This window comes from Acartia tonsa, chromosome 6 (genome assembly GCF_053477335.1).
Source record: "Acartia tonsa isolate MP-2025a chromosome 6, ASM5347733v1, whole genome shotgun sequence".
In the NCBI taxonomy this organism is placed as follows: Eukaryota; Metazoa; Arthropoda; class Copepoda; order Calanoida; family Acartiidae; genus Acartia; species Acartia tonsa.
This window is the reverse complement of record NC_137265.1, coordinates 34,447,585-34,465,486: the sequence shown is the minus strand read 5'-3', so window position 1 is coordinate 34,465,486 and position 17,902 is coordinate 34,447,585. Positions and strand designations below refer to the sequence as shown.

Sequence of the window (17,902 nt, the reverse complement as noted above, 5' to 3'; positions counted from 1 at the left end):
AAAAAATCTGAAATTTTAGTTAACAATTAAAATATGCAATTCAAGGCTTAAAAATAATAAATAAATTTTAAAAAATGTTTATTAAAATTCTTTCAATAAATGCACTATAATCACAATTAGTCAAAAACAACATATTAAGCAATGAATAAAAGTTACTATTTAAAAATGTGGTCAAGATTAAGTTAAGCTCTACAATATTGATATTAAAGTATTTTATGCATTTTGTAATTATTTTATTTTAAAAAAAAGTAAGTAAAAATATTCGAGTTTAACAAAAAAGAACATTTCTCACTTATATTTAAATGACACTTGTCTAAGAGGAACCCTTTTATGTTGACACCTGTGGGTTACTTTTTTATTGCTGTTTCTGTGGACAACATCTGAAAATCTATGTGAAACTTGGATTTTGTTTCACTACATGCGGTAGAATTTGCAGTAGAATAGAAGAGAGTCTTTTTATAAATCTTTAATGATCATTTTCATGAGTATTAATAAAGAAAGGACCACTCTTGACGTCACAAACAATGTGACGTTGCGGGTGATCCTATGTGACAAAAAAGTACCTTTAAAAATGCTATCTAAATGCTTTAAAAAATAGTAAAAACAATAAAACAACAAATTAATATGCAAGACATGGAACAAAACTTAACATAATAAAAAAACTGACAAGTCAAAACGGAATGTAAATGACACAAAACGAACGAGAAATTCTGATATAATAACCTAATAAAATTTACAATTTAATTTTTTTTTATATATTTAATTTCAGTCGTTTTATTAAAGTAGCAACCTCATAAAACCACAATATATTGTAATTGTTAAAAATCAATTAGACCAAATATTAAATAAAAACATTAAGCTAAAAATTTTGAAAAAAATCTAGTCATAAAAGAAAAAAGAAAAAGTTGAGAACTGTACTTGATTAAACAATTCTGAATTTTCGACAATTTGTTCTGTGGGGACGAGACTAATATTCTATCTGGCAGATAGTTTGTAGGATAATAGTTCTTCTTCCGTTGATATATCCCTGTGCGTAGTAAAAGCCTGCCTGCTTAGTTTGACTTCTCTTTCCTGGCTAGAGCACGCTTACGAATCTTAACAAATAAGAAAATGTTAGGTAAAATCAGCTAGGACACTACTGTTTTAAAGTAGCGCATCAATAACAAGAATAGTGAGCTGTAATAATAATACAAATCTTGCCACTAGGGATTGCATGTGACAGATAAAACATAAACTGAATTATAAATTCGTCAGATTAATGGGTAAACGTACAAACCATAGCATTAGAAATGCTGCGTAATGAAAATAACTCAAACATTTGGAATTGTGGAGAAAATTTTTAAAATTACCTTGGCAAGATTTTTAAGCACATGAGGGCCTTGGATACCAATGACTCCCAGAGCATTAACACCAAGCATCATGATATCGTGCGGCCAGTAACCGGTTCCAACAGTCACTAATCCAAGGGTGGACAGGGCAGACCTACAGAGAAACATTAGAATAGACAGAAAAATTATTTCTATGTGCTAAACCAATGAATGATCAGTAACCAACCAGTTAACTAATCCAAGGGAGAGAAAACCTAGAGAGTAACGTTTCATTTAAAAGAAAAATTCTTAGACATTTAATGGAAGCAAAAAGTGATTTTTAGATATTAAAATCGATTTATATTATGACATAAAGTCAAAGGCCTACTTAAACAGATAATAACCCAAAATACCATAGTCTTATAAGGCCGATAACTAGTTCTAACAGTCTCTATTCCTAAAAGCAGACAGTAAAGTCCTGTATGAAAACATCACATTTGTAGAAAACAGCCAATTGCCTTATACCAATTAATTAAGAAGCCAAAAAATCATCTTAATTACTTACTTGGCATAAGTTTCTGGTGTGGGAACAAAAAAGGAGGCCGACTTCATCTTTGACAACTTGCTGACAACATAGTAAGGAGCAAAGGCTTGCACAACTATTCCCTTGCTCTTGTATTCAACCTGAAGCAAAAACAAAACATAAATCCTCAGTTAAAGAGTAGCTGAGATGCTAAAAATTATGTTATATGCTGTTGATGAAATGGTTAACAAATACTTTTGTGGTGGCCTCGTAGATGTACATGATCTTGTAAATGTAGAGAAGCTGTGCTTCTTATTATAGTTACATGTATTTTTGTTAATTAAAGCTTTTTTGACAGCTTACAACAAAAGCGTTCTTTTCTTTGTTACAGAGTAGTTGCGTTGGTAAACTTATGGTATATTCAGATATCTTAAGGGATAGGACAATAGATATCCCTATAGATTTATATTATTGGTGGAAGAGATTAGACACTGCTAGTTTGAAACCAACCAATCAAAATAAAATAAAACAAGATTAAAATAAGATTTTAAGCAAACGAATAAGATATCGTGCTTATGAAACTTTGGGTAACAGTATAATTTACAATCCAATATCCCTTCTCTTTCTGGGTATATTCTAACCTGCATGTCTTGGGTAAAGTGGTTGACAAAGGCCTTGGTGGCTGCGTACACAGTGAGCAGGGGGCAGGAGTGCAGGGAGGAGGAGGAGCTGATGTTCAACACAGCTCCACGTTTCCTAAATTAAAGTTTGTTAACTAGAACATTAAACAGTAGGAATACAACTGTAAGTAATAACAGAGCCAGATGGACGAATGTTAACCACCGTGCCACGCTTCTCTATTAAAAGAACAGATAACAACGTCAATCATGCTCAAAAGTAGTACAACAATGTCAATTTTAAAGAGAGAAAATACTAATATGTAACAAGGTCCCCCGTTAGCTGGATAAAAAAAAACCATAAACAAGGATAATTATGACCAAAATAAGCGCAGTATCAAGTTTACAACTATAGGTACTAAGTGGGATTTCAGAGATATCAAGCAGCAATGAAATATTTCGTTTACTTTGTTAGCTGTTTAATAAAATAATTGGCTGAAGATAAACTCAGGAAAAGATATTATTTTTATAAAGGAAAAAGAAAATTATCAAATTAGGACAATAGTCAATAGATAAGCCTGCTCGTACTATGGACTTTCTAATACTATATAAAGAAAAAATTAACAATTCATTAATATTTGATAACTAATGATTTATTAATAAAATGAATATTTTCAGTGAAATAAACTGTTAAATAGTAATAATATAGAAAATCTTTAGTATTATAAAAAAAAACAAGGAAGACAACATCTATAAGTAGCAAAGCACAAAATATTGTAGATTGACATGACATGATAAAATATGTATTGGTCCTACCAGCCGTCTACATTGAATAGCAGCCGAGAAATTCACATTTCCCTCTATTTGTTTCTTAAAGACGGACAGACAGACGGACGGGTAATAAAGAGTAACTTCGCTACTAAAAATTAGGGTTGGGCCGGATACTTTTTTGGCCGGATACCGGATATCCGGTTCCGGTCGGATATCTGGCCAACGTTTGATATCCGGCAAATTACCGAATATCCGGCCCAACCCTACTACCTAAAAATGTTACCTTTCAACCATGCCAGGCATAACAGCTCTTGTTGTATTCAGGACAGAAGAAACATTCATACTCACTATATCCCTGAAATGGATTTATCATTACTTGGATCTTACACCAGATTATCATGTACTCTAATGGATCAAGTCAAGCTGAGTCTGCCAATAGCTTGTTTTGGCACACGCTACTTGACTTGGGGGAATATTGGCATACTCTACTTGACTAGGGGGAATATTGGCACACTCTGCTTTACTTTGCGTAATATTGGCATACTCTGCTTTACTTGTCAAGATTTGCTTTTTCTAAAATTTTGAAATAATTTATGTATATATACTAGCGGCTCCACCCCCGCCCCCCCCCCCCCCTTGATGTCTCTAGGAGCATTTGAGGGAAGGATTGAGCTAAATAATCTCCTTTACATTTAAGTTTTAAAAAGAAAAACTATTGTAACAAAATCATTGTATTTTAAGGACCAATAAGAAGCTTCATTGAAAGAAGAACCATAACAGTCCATCGATTAGCGAGATCTTTTATTTTGAAATTTGAATGGTTTTAGGCTAATTTTCGTAACTTTTCTACTACTTGGAATAGAGAGCTCCTAGATGCTAGGGACGCAACTGCTAGTTTATATATTCTACGTACATAAAGTAGTAAATTTGTAGGTTAAATTATTATAATATAAATCAGAAAATATGTTTAAATTCATCTTTTTTTTATCTTTTTGTCATGCTGCTTTGTTTGCTAAACTATTGGCATACTATGCTTTACTTGATGAAATATTGGCATACTTTGTTTTACTTGGGGGAATATTGGCATATTCTACTTGACTAGGGGGAATATTGGCACGCTCTGTTTTACTTGTTGCCATTGGCACACTCAGCTTGACTTGATCCAAAACATTTGTTCTTGTCAACATGTAAAAAAAAACAATAAACACTTACTTGTTGAATTTTTCCAAGTCTTCAATTTGTAAATAAAATTCAGGGTGGTTGTAGCTCATGCCTACATTGTTGACCAAGACACCAATGCTTCCCTCTAGCCCCTGAATAGAGATTGTTGTCATAACAAGCAATCAAGGACGATTACCTTTAATAGAAGGGTAGATAGATGGAGATTAAATGAAGAGCGTGGTGATAAGTCGAAGAAAAATGGGAAATAAACTTATAATAAAATTTGTAGGTTCGTGGCTGAGATTAAAAATAACCTGTTTAAAATCATACCTAGACAATTTGGAAATATGATTAGTTAAGATTTCAATACGAATGCAAGAATAAGTTGATGATCCTTACCTGGATCCCCTCGCTGATCTTCTGGTGTACAGAATCAGGATCAGTAAAATCTACAGCAATAACCTGAGTTTTCACTTTGTATTTCTCCTCAATTTCCTTAGCAACATCCTAACAACACAAATTATAAATAATGATATTTCAAAATCAAACAAAGGCAATGCTATTTTGAAATATTAATATCTTGTAACTAAAAATTACCTTCGCGTGATGTGATTATTGGGTTAACCAAAAGACAACCAACAATTTGATTACACGACTTTTTTCTGGAAGTCCCATTTGTGCTTAGTAAAGCGTCGCGCCTCTTTAAGGCTTTGAGAGGGCTAAAAAAATCCACTTAATCATAATATCCATATCACGCGCCTGACTCGGCAGTGTGTGCCATTTTAACTTCATTAGTTTTAAGATCTATTGATCCGTCTTAGCCCTTAATGCCTCAGGAGAAGAAAAAAATTTAGCATATGTATTGTTGGAAGGGGTAATTGATTACCTGTAACTTGCTTAGGGTTCTACTAACAAGGACAATATTCAACCCTTTGCTGGCGAGCTCCTTGGCAAATCCCTTGCCAATGCCATCTGTAGCACCAGTTACCACAGCCCAGTCTCCTAGCTTAGACACATCTACTGCGGTCATGAAAAACTAAAATATATTTTAGAGGTTGAAATTCAATAAACTCTTTTAGGTGGGGAGGGGGAGATGTGCAAATATTGTTCTATGGTCATTATTCTGGAAAAGTTAGTTTCTAGTCTTATGCAAAATAGCCTAAAACCTGCTCATACATCGGTCTATCTTTATTAGGGGTATTAATAGAAATTTATTAGGTGTTACTTACCCTGGAGAAGTATAGAGCAATCCTAACAGCCCAATATCCAGCAAACAACAGTCCTAAAACTTCCAAATCCAAGGGGCCCATTTTACTCTAAAAATAGATAAAGTATAATAAAATTGTGACTCATAATGCCTTTTCTATGCATATATCAACTTCTTGGTTAATCTTAACAATCAAAATATCACTTGGATCCACGTGTGTTAATTCAAAAGATGACGCGGCATGCTTGCGCTCTTTATGGCGACGCAGATGACAAGAGTTTTTAGTCTCGTACGAACATGCATTACACTTAAAAATTTCTTGATTTTCATCATGTTTCAACTTTTTGTGTCGTGTCAAGTCACTTTTTCGTTTAGTTGAAAAATTGCATTCATCACATGAAAATAGCTTTGAGTCTTGATGTTTTAATTTGTGTCTTTCCAAGTCAGATTTAAATGAAAACTTAGCCTCACAGCCACTAATATCACAGATAAAGTTAAGATGATACTTGGTTTCACAGCCGTTTGTTGTTGCAGGATGTGTCAAGTCAATGTGGTTTTTCAGGCCACACTTTGTTTGATATTGATTGCCACAAACAACACAAGAATATGTTTCTGCGGGGGTTGATTTTTGAGCATGAGCTCGTTTTGTGTGCAGGGAAAGCAGTTTTTGTTTATTGGTAGTGTAAGAACAGTTTGGTTCGCTACATTTCAGTAATTCAATCACCTTAACAAGAAAGTTATTGTATTATTATTTATAAAATTGTTTTGTTTGATTTAATAACTCAGCATTTATAAATGTCATAATAAACTAGGACAATTATGTCCATGAATAAAACCACATTAAAAACAAATTAATATTTATGCGAAAAAAGCTGTATAGTGTTGAAAAGTTACACAATGTTCTAAAAATCTATTCAATTAAGACTATTGTGAAAACAAATAAATGTTAATTAAATGGGTAAAACAATAACAAATGAATTATCAGGATATTGTCACAAAATCACCGTCACTTATAAAATATCTTCAAAATCTTATATATTTTTAATTACCTTGTGATATTTTTGAATGTGATTTTGCAGTTGTTCATTGCAGATAAATTTTCTGTAGCACTCTGAACATTTCACATCCTCCTGTTCATCTGGCCGCTCCCTGAAAAAAGGGACTTTAGTTACAGTATTGATTTTCAAATTCTTTGCATATTCATTATAGATTTTCTTTAAATAAACTACTAGGGTATAAAAAGGAATATGGTGTTTTAAAATATCTCTTATTTAATTTTTCGGATAACTGCATTGATCTTGAGTTGGTAAAAGGCTTTTTTTTTCATATTTAATAATATAATTTTGGGATCATGGAAAGAAAACCAAGTAGCGAATTTCGTCGTATTTCCACAGCAGCTTTTCTCCTATTTCTAGCCCATGTGGGGATCTCTAACCCTGCGTGGCAATCATTAAAATTTACCTAACCTAAAATAACCTATCAAAGGCAACTGTAAAAATACGATGAAACCCGCTACTTCGTTTTCTTACGTAATTTTGTATTTCAACAACTTTAAAGGCATTCCTGATATCAGCAAAACATTGGACAAGATTTATTGCGCGTATAAAAATTATCATCAACTTGTTAAGTAATTTCTTATAAATAGGAAACAAATAAAAGAATAAAAATATCGAATTATAATTTTTGCTCGCAGAAACAGAGACAATTTGTATTTACTATCAAAAACATAAGCTAGCTTTCACATTTCACATAACAAGTATTCAAAATAATCCTACCTGTGTTTAATTCTCCTATGTCTAAGAAGTCTCCAATTAGAGTTGGTAGAAAATTGACAGGACGTGCATTTGAACTCGCCACCCTCAGGACGTTTTATTCCAGATGAAGTCTTGCATTTTGATTTAACATGTCCTAAATATCAAAAAATCAAAACTATAAAAAAGAACAAAAACGAACAAACCATCAAACTATACAGAAAAATTCGAAAAATAATTTCATTCTAAACGTAAGATAATAGAAAATTGTTTCAGTAACATGTATGCTTTAAGATAGACACAGAATAATATCTTTGAAGAGAGATCATTGCAACATAGAGGCAAAAAAAATACAAATACACACACACTTACATCCAGCTACTTTAACAAACAAGAGATAGGAATATTTTACTAACCTTTTAATTGTTGAGAAAAATAGAATAATTTTCCGCAAAGGTTGCACTGTGGAAGCAGGGAAAAATGTTCAGTCTCTAAATGTTTCTTCAATTCAGAAATTCCTGAGAAAATAAAATATCTACTTTGGGGTTTTTAAATGTATCTTTTGAACACTATTTTTTTCTGGAAAAGATATTTAAACTGAACAATAAGCATTAGGCACCCCTTCATGTTTTCAAAAGCTTTAATTTCTCTCCTTTATATTATGTTTTTTATTAACATTTGAATATGTAAAAAAAAACTTTCTTTGCACAAGTTGTTCAATATTATGCTTTACTCCTGAGCTGGATCTTTAAATCGTTTAGTGGTGCGCTAAATCAGGGCGATCCATTTCGGCGCACCTAGATATTATAGATTTCAATCTTTAAATCAAAATAGAATGGGCGAATTAGCGCGCCCAGTGGCGCGGCAATGGCACTCAACGAGTGTCATTGACGTGCCAAACCGGGGTGAACTGGATCGCCCCGATTTAGCACATTACTACTAAACGATTTAAAGATCCAGCTCTGTTAATGGGAAAATAATCCGCATACTTACTATAATAAATTCCTATTGATTTCACGCGCCTGACCTGATGTAAATTGTTGCCAGCAAATGTAACATTGTCTGCAGATTTCTGGATGCTTTAGACTGTAAACTGTATCCTTGTGCTCCAGACTATTCCTAAAATTATTTTCATTTCAATTATTTTGTCATCCTTTTACACAGAGAAAAAATATAGGCAGTTTTTCTCAAAGTACCCAGTCGAGTAAAGAACCCCTCCCTCCATTTTTAAAAAAATTTGAAAATAAGTGAAGGGGTGTTTTTGTTTGTTAGTTTCTTACCTTTAGGTCAGGTTAGGGGGAAAAAACTAACCCCTTTCCTTATTAGTAGCGGGGCTAGTCTATAATACGAAATATCCGTCCGTCTGAGACAGAAAGGGGGAAACGTGATTTTTTCGGCTCCTATAAAAGATAAAGAGCTGAAATTTTCAGGGATTAATTTTGTTTGATTCGTCAATTGGTTGAGATGCTAGATCGAATCCTACATTTTTAAATTTTCATTATTTTCTCAACTCCTATTCAAGATAGACGGCTGAACTTTTTAGGGATTAAATACTTTTATATTCTGCATATTTTTATTCAGTTTTATCAAGATTTGCTTATTTGTTGGGGTGCTAGTTCGATTCCTAGATTTTTTAGTTTTCATGATTTTCTTTACTCCTATTCAAGATAGACGGCTGATATTTATAGGGATTACATAAGTTAACAATTTACATATCCTCATCAAGATTTGCTCATTGGTTGAGGTGCTAGATCGATTCTTAGATTTTCAAGTTATAAATCTTACAAGGTTTTGTGATTTTTTAGATAATGTTTTTTTTATGAAACTGAACATAGTTCCTTTTCGCCGGATATCCATCCATAAATTTTGTGCTTCGCTTCTTATGGATGTTGTCATCCTTGTTTTCATATTATTTCATTGCCCGTTGGACAATTTAAGGGAAATCACAAAAATTCATTTAAAGAAATCTTTTTTTGAGAAAAAATGTATTATGTTCTGCTTTTATGGTTGTAATATACTTATGTGACAACATTAATTTTGTATGTATTTAAAAGAATAAATTACCTATGCCTTTTAACTTCATCATTTGAAGAAAAATCTTTTCTACATATATTACATGAATATTCCAATCTTTTGTCTCTATGCACTAATAACAAAAATAAAGTTATTTTTGTGGAAGTGAAAATACTTTTATTAGCAAAAAATTCAAGTTCAACACCGACTTTGTAACTATAGTATATGAGGAAATCAAATAAAAAATTCAAGAAAAATTATAATTTCTTGTTTTATTAACGAATTTAAAATATAATAATATTTAACTTTAAGTGGTTGAAAGTAAATAAACTATATCAATGACTAAATATGATGTAATGATTTTAATTGACAATTGCTTGCTTTAGTAGCTACTCCTGGACATAGTTGTCTAATTTAAATGAAAAAATTTACCTAAAAATTGGTGTGTTTCAATAGCCTTCTGCTTATAACTAGAAAACTGACAAAATCTGCACACAAACTTTTTATGATCATCAAGGCAAAAATCTGATATTTCATGAACATAGCGCATGTGTCTCTTGAGGCCAACCCGGAGTCTGAATGATTGGTGGCACAAGTGACAAGAGTTTAAATCTATCTTCTGTATGATGGTTGGGACAGATCTGTTGATAACGGATATTAAATCTCGATGGTCTTCGCTTTCCAAGTGGTTGCACAGCTCTTCATTGCTAAAACAAGAACAATTTTAACCAAAAGTAGCGGAGTAGTAACAAGCTTAAAACATTTTTGTTCGAATAGATATTAACAACACAGATTTGTTTTTACATAGTTTTGTAAATCCTTAAAGTAACGTGATGTCTATATGTAGCTAAGGATCTCACTAACCGCTGAACCGACATGGTTTTCTTATACAGTGAAGCTCAGTAAATATAATATCATTCCGAATCCATATACCTCAAAATAAATAATCTCACCTGTTTAATATTCTAATGCAGATACAACACCAAAATGTTCCAGAGATATTGTGAGACCTCACATGAGATTTCAAATCACGGTGCCAGTTGCAATAAAACTAAAATAAGAAATTTTGTTAACTTTTTAATCGCACGACCTTTGTCTAAAAATCCTATTTATGGGTTTGGCGCCTACTTCATGACATTACCCTAATTTTAAGTTGAACTAAGCATCAATGTACGTAAGTTATTGATATAGTTCAACACTACAAAAAATGGCAAAATCATATTGGACAAATCAGAAGCAAAAGAAAACTTTATTGGTCAAGTAATTTGAGATACTTTCTCCCTAAAAGAATAGTGTTATATTGCTTATATGATATTTACCTTTGAGACGTATGGACGGACGGACAGACAGCATTTTCCAAAAAATAAAGTAGTTGCATGTGCATCTAACAATATAACTAACCTTGCATGGTATACATTGATACGGAGATTGATGGACAATACTGCTAATATTGGATAATATAAGATCATGCTCTTCAGAATGACCAATAGATCTAAAAAACAATGTTAATAACATCCATAAAGGAACAGCTTATAAAATCTGACAAAAAGACAAACGAACATAAAGTTATAAATAAAAAAGTCTGAACAAAAATTAGATGCTAATCATTATCATAAAATTGCTTGAAATACAGGATACTTGCCTGCGGGGACGTTAATGGATGCAAAATATACGTGGATATTATGACAAGGGAATAATTGTCGTCAATTCTGCTTGCTAACATTGAACTCGTTTAATTGTTAGTCAGTTCCTTCATGCAGTAGGAGGGGGGATTTTGTAAAGGGGGTTATTTTGGCCCGCTGCAAGTTTCACTTTACTAGAGAACATAAAAATATGGTGTAAGATCAAAGTAATAATATATCCATTGGGACGTTGTAAGTTATAGAAATGCTATGCCTATAACATTTTTTTCAAAATATCCTAGACATTTACCTGTGGTAGTGATAATGTGAGACCAGATGTTTACCAAACTGATAAGGTTGAACCTGGGCACCACAGCTCCCACAACTTACCAGCTGAAAACAGCTGATTGCATCTTCCCCCTTTCCCGCCAAATTTGAAAAACAGCTGTTTGCATCTTCATTATCTCCCGCCAAAATTGAATGGGCTTGATGTTTTTTCGCCGATTTATCATCTAAATGTAAAATAAATTTTTAATGTAAAAAGTATTGACAATTTTTTAAATTAGGAAAACAAAATGATCTTATTGCTCAAACAGTCATACAATATTATTAAAAATCTAATTTAAAGGTAGCTGCGCTGTCCACGCCTTTAAAAAACAGAATATTTTTGCTACAATATTACTGAAAATATTTTCAATTCTTAACATGTAAATACCCTTACCATCAATATCACTTCGTTTATCATCACAACTTTTATCATTTGTAAGATTGTCCTTATCTATTTTAAGTTTCTTTGATGCTGTAACAGAGGCTTCTTCAGCATGAGTAGATGCTCTTTTCTTGTTGATTTCTTGCAGATGACTGTTGCAAGTTTTGTCAAGTAATTCAGCATTTAAATGTCGAGTAAGCACTTCTGAAAAAAAAAAACATTAGTAAAAGTATTATTTTAAGGCGGTATATTTTTTTCAATTTGCCTTTGAATCAACCGGTTATTAACCGTACTGAAAAACTCCAATATCCTAAAATAGATTAAAATATTTTGCATACAACTTTTCCGCTGTTCGGTGTTCAAGAATAATCATTATTAAAACGAAAAGTATTCCTCTAAGTGTTAAAAAAGTTAGAATATTGAAACTAACCTAATATTCTAAATTAAAATGTTGTTTTTGACTTAGCTATAAACTTATGAAAAATGTTTCTGGTCAAAAAATAATGTCCGTCCCTAAATTAAGTCTATAAACAATTATTTCTTTAAATATTTTTTTTCATACTACATATCAATGTACCTGAAAATTAAATTACACATTAAGTTTCATAGTTTGGTAAAATCCCTTAAATTGTAAATGACAAAACAAATTACTCCAACCCCCTTTATTTTTTATTTTTAGCATATTAGTTTGTCTTTTATTTAATAACGCAAAAATTACAGAGCTACCCTTTCTCAGTTACTATAATATTTATCTAAAAATGGAGACCGGGGGGGTTGTATGATGGACAACTGGCAATTTAACAGATTCTAGTGAAGTAGGCATGTAAAACGTGAAATCATTGTCACTTTCTTGCAGAGCTGAATCATGAATTGCAAAAATATTTAATACATTTTACAAACAAATTAACAGGAATTTACAAATTAAACAGTTTTTGGTAGCGTAGCTACTTTATTAATATTATTTGGCCGTTCGTCTAGCAGATTTTAATTCTAATATTCTGAGAAAAAAATATGTATAATGGCCCTGCGTATAGAATGATTTAAATACCTACGTAGGAAAAAAACAAGTGTTAAACGAAATTCTATTTAATGATTTATTGACGCTACCTACCAAATTATTTTTTTTACTTATGAACATAACTATTCAGTTACTTAAAAATAAAGATTAATATTAACAAATCGCCCTTGTATTTTTAAACTTTAAGGGTAGACGAAAGAAAAAAAATAGTTACCGTTTGAAAAACATGAATCCACATTTTTTGGATGGAATTGTTGACTCGAACAATCCAGGATTGTAAGGTTTTCATCCAGTTTTCGTTTACCAACTAAAAAAGGCAAAAAATGTAAAGAAACTTTTATCTACGATATAAATATTTTTAAACTTTTAAGTTATTAAAACTATCAATAAGATTAATATCATAAAATACCTAGATATTTTTTGGAGCTATAGTTATTCCATAAATAGGCATATCCGTACGTTTGTCCGTCGTTGCGAATGTGCGTGCATTTGGTTATCAGTTTACGTATTATTTATAAAACACAATCCTAATACAAAAAGTTGCAAGTTTTTTATTATTTGTCGGAAAAGAATTTGCCAAGCACTGAGCCGATCAAGATCTCTATTTTTATAGAGGCTTCACATATGTCTCAAAATGTTTCTTAATTTGAAATAAGATATTGAGATTGTTTTAGACTATTTATTTAACCTCCCCCTAAAAGCCCCCCAATGATAGAGTCGTAGCAGCTATATTTGTAAATATGCTGGAAGAGTTTTATAGATTATTATTTTTCATCTTAAGTACAGTTTTTTTTTATTAAACATACATTTAAAAACCTACCTATCCTGTTAGCATGATCTTCGACAAGAGTAGGATCTGTAACCTGTAGAGTCACTTTCTCCTCCAAGCGGTCAGAAAGGATTCCATCTAATATGCATCAGATATTTGTATTTCATTTGCAAGCACTTCAATGAATAACAGTTGTGTATATTCTGCATGGTTGACCCTGCAAAGGGGGGGGGGGGAGGGGAGGTGAAAAATATGTGGTCGGGGGAAAGAAAATGTAAAAATTAAGAGAAGTGAAAACTTTTTTTACATTTTACCCCCCTTCTTGGTGAAAAAAACCATAAATAATATGTGAATAAAATAAAGAGGTCTGAAAATATTTTCCGTTTTTCCCCTTCGTTGCTGAAAAAAAAAAATGCAGCAGGGGAAAATATGAATCTTGTGCATATAATTATACACCCCTGATTAAAAAAATCTAATTTAAAGAAGTTTAATGTTCATGTTATATATTAGGTAGGTAGATATGGTAGGTAATAAAACAAGTGAAAATGAGAAGTAGAGGTTTTTTTTTTATTGTTTTTGCAGTTTAGGTCTTGGTCAATATGGAATTCAAACCCGGTGGGGCTTCAATTTAAAAGAAATACATGTATCCCTGAATGTAGAGATGTTTCATCTTCGTTTAAATCTGGATTCCACAACCTCCAACGTTTACCTAAATATAAAAAGTCCTAGAAGTTTTAAGAAATATAACTTTATAAGTATTTCGAAAAAATGCTTAGGAAAAAGTCGGACAGGCAAACTTTTTGGCAAAAAATGACGGGAAGCATTAAATTATATTTTGGATTGGTGGAAGAAGTAAAAACTAAATACTTATTTTTTTCCAAAAAGGCATAAAAAGTAAATGTACCTGACTGATCTGATTTGGTTGATATTCCAAGCAAATTCAGACACTCATCAAACTAAAATTATAAAATAATAATCAATACCTACCTAGTCATGTTAAAATCTTAACAATGAAATACGTGTAAGATTTCAACAAAAACTAACAAACTAAACACTAAAATAAATTTTAGGACTAGTAATACCTAACTTTAAAAGACCTCCATTAATTCTTCTTTTTCCATCTAATTGCACAGTGGGATCATTTGACAAATATCGGGACATCCAATTAATTGTGCATGGTATCAAAAAATGTATAAAACTTACATCAATAAGATCAGATTTTTCAGACACATGTTTGTCTCCATGATCAGCAGTTAAGTCACCATGATCAGCTGTTAAGTCTCCATGATTAGCTGTTAAGTCACCATGATCAGTTGTTAAGTCTTCATGATCAGCTGTTAAATTGTCAACACGAACACCTGCTTGTTTGAATTCACTTTCATTGAAAGGATTTTCTGACAAAAAACATAACTTTATTAAAAAAAAGTACTAAACAAAAATTTCTTAGAAGAAGCTTTAAATAGTATGTTAGTATAGGGATGAAAAACCACGTTGGTGTATCAAATTTCAGCATAATTTCATGCCCTTAGAAAAAATAGACAATTCTTCCATTATTTATTATATTCCCTCTCATATAAGCTATATATTTCTTTACCACCTAATAAGAGTCTATTAGAGATGTCCAGCTATTATACAAGTTATACCTTGATTATCCTTTTTATCAGAATTGAATTGTTGACTGGCAGCAAGGGAATCTTGGTTTCCATCAGTGCAGGGATTTAACCAGTACAATCCTAGATAATAATATTCTTTTATGTAACTCTGTATAATTTTATAATTCAAATGACTAATATTTCTTTTCTTTTATATTCATGAACATTCAAATCTCATGAACTTTGCCCTTTCCATTTCAGAACTTGAGTCTCTAATATGCCAATTGCCCATACCCTATAATAAAAACAAATAAATTTTTTACCTAGAGATTCAACAAAAGAGACATCTGAATTGACAGCACTCCATAGATTTGCCTCCAATAGGTCTTGTACAGAAGAATCACCAGTATTTTTCACATGAGAAAAATCCTTATTTACAGGAATATATATTAAAAAGGCAAAAAGATGAATTCAACACTGATAAAAAGGTGATTTAATGAGGTGTGGCCAAATCCGAAAGAATTTCATGAAGTAAGATTTCATACCCATTTACTTATATATTTATTCCTGCCTCATTAGTATATTCTTTAGAATCATTACCACCAGCTTTAATGTTGTCATTACGCTTTGAGGCTTCTTGGAGGGTCTGCAATCCAAGGGAATGAAAAAATTCAAGGGATTCATCTGCATTGCCATTATTCACAACTTCATTATCTTTTGATGCATCAAAAGGATTATCATTTAGGGTTTGTAGACCTAAAGCTTGGAAGAATTCAGTTGAACTTTTTGGCTCTGTTTTGTTACTCAACATCGTTCATGATTTAATTTATGTGGCACATAATAAAATCAATATTAAAGACATAATCTTTGCCACTCAGAAAGTAAATAGTCATACTAAAACATTTTCATATCTGAAAAAAAATCTAATAGTTACCTAGGTAATATTTTTAAATAAAAAAATATGTACATAAGACTAGTAAAGTTAGTCACATAATTACAAACCTGTTATTGACAAAATAGAGGTTATTGACAAAGTAGAGGTAGGTATTAATAAGCATAATTTAGACTACCTTTTTAAAAAGCAAGCATGTCTTTCTTGGTCTTAAAATTAAAATATATTTAGAAATTTTTGAGAGAAAAAAAATAATTTTATAACAATTTTAGTTCATTCTAAATAATACAAATTTAAATCTTGGTAAAAAATCTAGTATTATCAGTATGATTGTCTACAGGGGGTTGAAATTTACTAAATTTTAAATGTTTAGAACATGTAGAATTGTCCTAGAAAGATCGAACTTGATATAAAGCTTCCTGCTAACAGGTATTAGGAAGATCAGTTAAAATTGCACAAAACTTGGAATTAATATTTGGGTATAATCACTTTCGTGACAACGCCTCTTAAGGGGCGTTTCGTTGTATTTTCTCAGCAGATTTTCTCCTATTTCTAGTCCCTGCGGGGCAATCACCTCACCTAACCTAGCAAAAGCTACTGTGAAAATACGACGAAAAGCCCCTTAAGAGCCGTTGTCACGAAAGGGACTGTACCCAAATATTTTAACTTGACTAGGTAATTAAAACAAACGACGGTACATTTTTCCATTAGAACTTCCTAATACCTGTTTCAAAGGAGCTGTATGTGAAGTTCTAGAACTTTCCTAAAGATTTATAATATCCCTTGTAAACTTAGATCCCCTCTACAGTCTACACTTCTCAAATTAGAATTTTCAGTTGATTTTCAAAACAAGAAAATTAATCCTAATAATTTCATTCACTTTACGAAACAAATGTAAATTTACTATTCGACAAAACATTTATTTCTTTTCACTTAAAATAAGACTAACAAAATGCCTTATCTTCTTAGCTACGTACTTTTAAAATTTTCTTTAATTATCATCTGAAAAACAATAAGATATGATAAACAATAACTATAATAAATTATTTATTTTATGACAAGTTTTGTATTATGTAATATGGAGTTTACATTTTTTTAACAGTTATTTGATATATATACAATAGTTATTAAACATACAGGGCGACCACCGCCTTTTTGATATTAATATTGAAAATAACGTACTACAAAAAAATTACAATGAACACAATAACGTACATTTTTGAAAAAATAACGTACAATAACGTACCATAAAACACATATACATCTATAATACAAAGTAGTACGATGTCTGTCTGAAGCTTAAGATCTCAGTAACCACTGAACCGATTGGACCCTACGCTACAGGAAATATACCTACTGGTCCTGGAATGGTTTTAAGCTATTTTCTTGGGGGGTGGGACACCCCCAACCCCAAAAAATAAAAAATACCACCCCCAAAAAAAATTTCTTTTTAAAACTGAAATAAAAAAGGAAAGTTCGACTACCCCACCTCCCCCCCTCCCAAAAAAAAATTTCCTCCCCCAAATTTTTTTTACTTTTTCTTTATAAATCTAAATAACACCTCTTGATTAAACCTCTTGGGGCAAAGCCCCTAGAGGTTAGGGGCGAAGCCGCTAGTATATATATAATACAAAGTAGAAAGATGTCTTTCCACTAGTATTTATAGAAAGTAGTATACATTATATCAACTTTTGGATTCAAATTAAGGAAAAAACCCTTTTACTATAAAATATCAACATCATATTCTATGTATATTTTTATATAAATTACATTAAATCTTTAAATGGCGCGCGAAGCGCGCCGAAAATTTTTCTACCCCCCTGAAATCTGTTTTGGGTGTTAACTACCCCCCCCCCTTAATTACCTCCCCTAATTCATTTATTTAGGTACGATTAAATATTCCAGCATCTTCGCCCCTAGCCTCTAGGGACATCGCCTAAAGAGGTTTTG

The 17,902-nt window shown here is 31.7% G+C and overlaps 2 protein-coding genes across 4 annotated transcripts; both read right to left on the bottom strand.

The window, feature by feature from the left end:
- Positions 1–6: 6 nt before the first annotated feature.
- Positions 7–5,757, bottom strand: LOC145322477 (very-long-chain 3-oxoacyl-CoA reductase-like). Its single transcript, XM_080164486.1, has 9 exons — positions 5,609–5,757; positions 5,266–5,415; positions 4,779–4,886; positions 4,431–4,531; positions 3,502–3,573; positions 2,472–2,586; positions 1,873–1,991; positions 1,350–1,482; positions 7–1,094 (listed from the first exon to the last, which is right to left on the bottom strand). Exons 1-9 carry the CDS (start codon positions 5,687–5,689, stop codon positions 1,053–1,055), a joined length of 921 nt encoding a protein of 306 aa, XP_080020612.1. The 5' UTR covers positions 5,690–5,757; the 3' UTR covers positions 7–1,052.
- Positions 5,695–15,973, bottom strand: LOC145322473 (uncharacterized). Of its 3 annotated transcripts, none has more exons than XM_080164479.1 (20): positions 15,632–15,973; positions 15,384–15,489; positions 15,112–15,201; positions 14,762–14,862; positions 14,672–14,719; positions 14,373–14,424; positions 14,120–14,177; positions 13,520–13,608; positions 12,914–13,006; positions 11,694–11,885; positions 11,283–11,484; positions 10,752–10,842; positions 10,304–10,401; positions 9,783–10,057; positions 9,402–9,483; positions 8,365–8,456; positions 7,754–7,855; positions 7,362–7,494; positions 6,636–6,735; positions 5,695–6,310 (listed from the first exon to the last, which is right to left on the bottom strand). In XM_080164479.1, exons 1-20 carry the CDS (start codon positions 15,869–15,871, stop codon positions 5,729–5,731), a joined length of 2,826 nt encoding a protein of 941 aa, XP_080020605.1. In that variant the 5' UTR covers positions 15,872–15,973; the 3' UTR covers positions 5,695–5,728. The 3 variants fall into 3 exon arrangements, with proteins under 3 accessions (XP_080020605.1, XP_080020606.1, XP_080020604.1); XM_080164480.1 differs by having other exon boundaries at positions 14,783–14,862; XM_080164478.1 differs by having other exon boundaries at positions 14,672–14,862.
- Between the last annotated feature and the right edge of the window lie 1,929 nt (positions 15,974–17,902).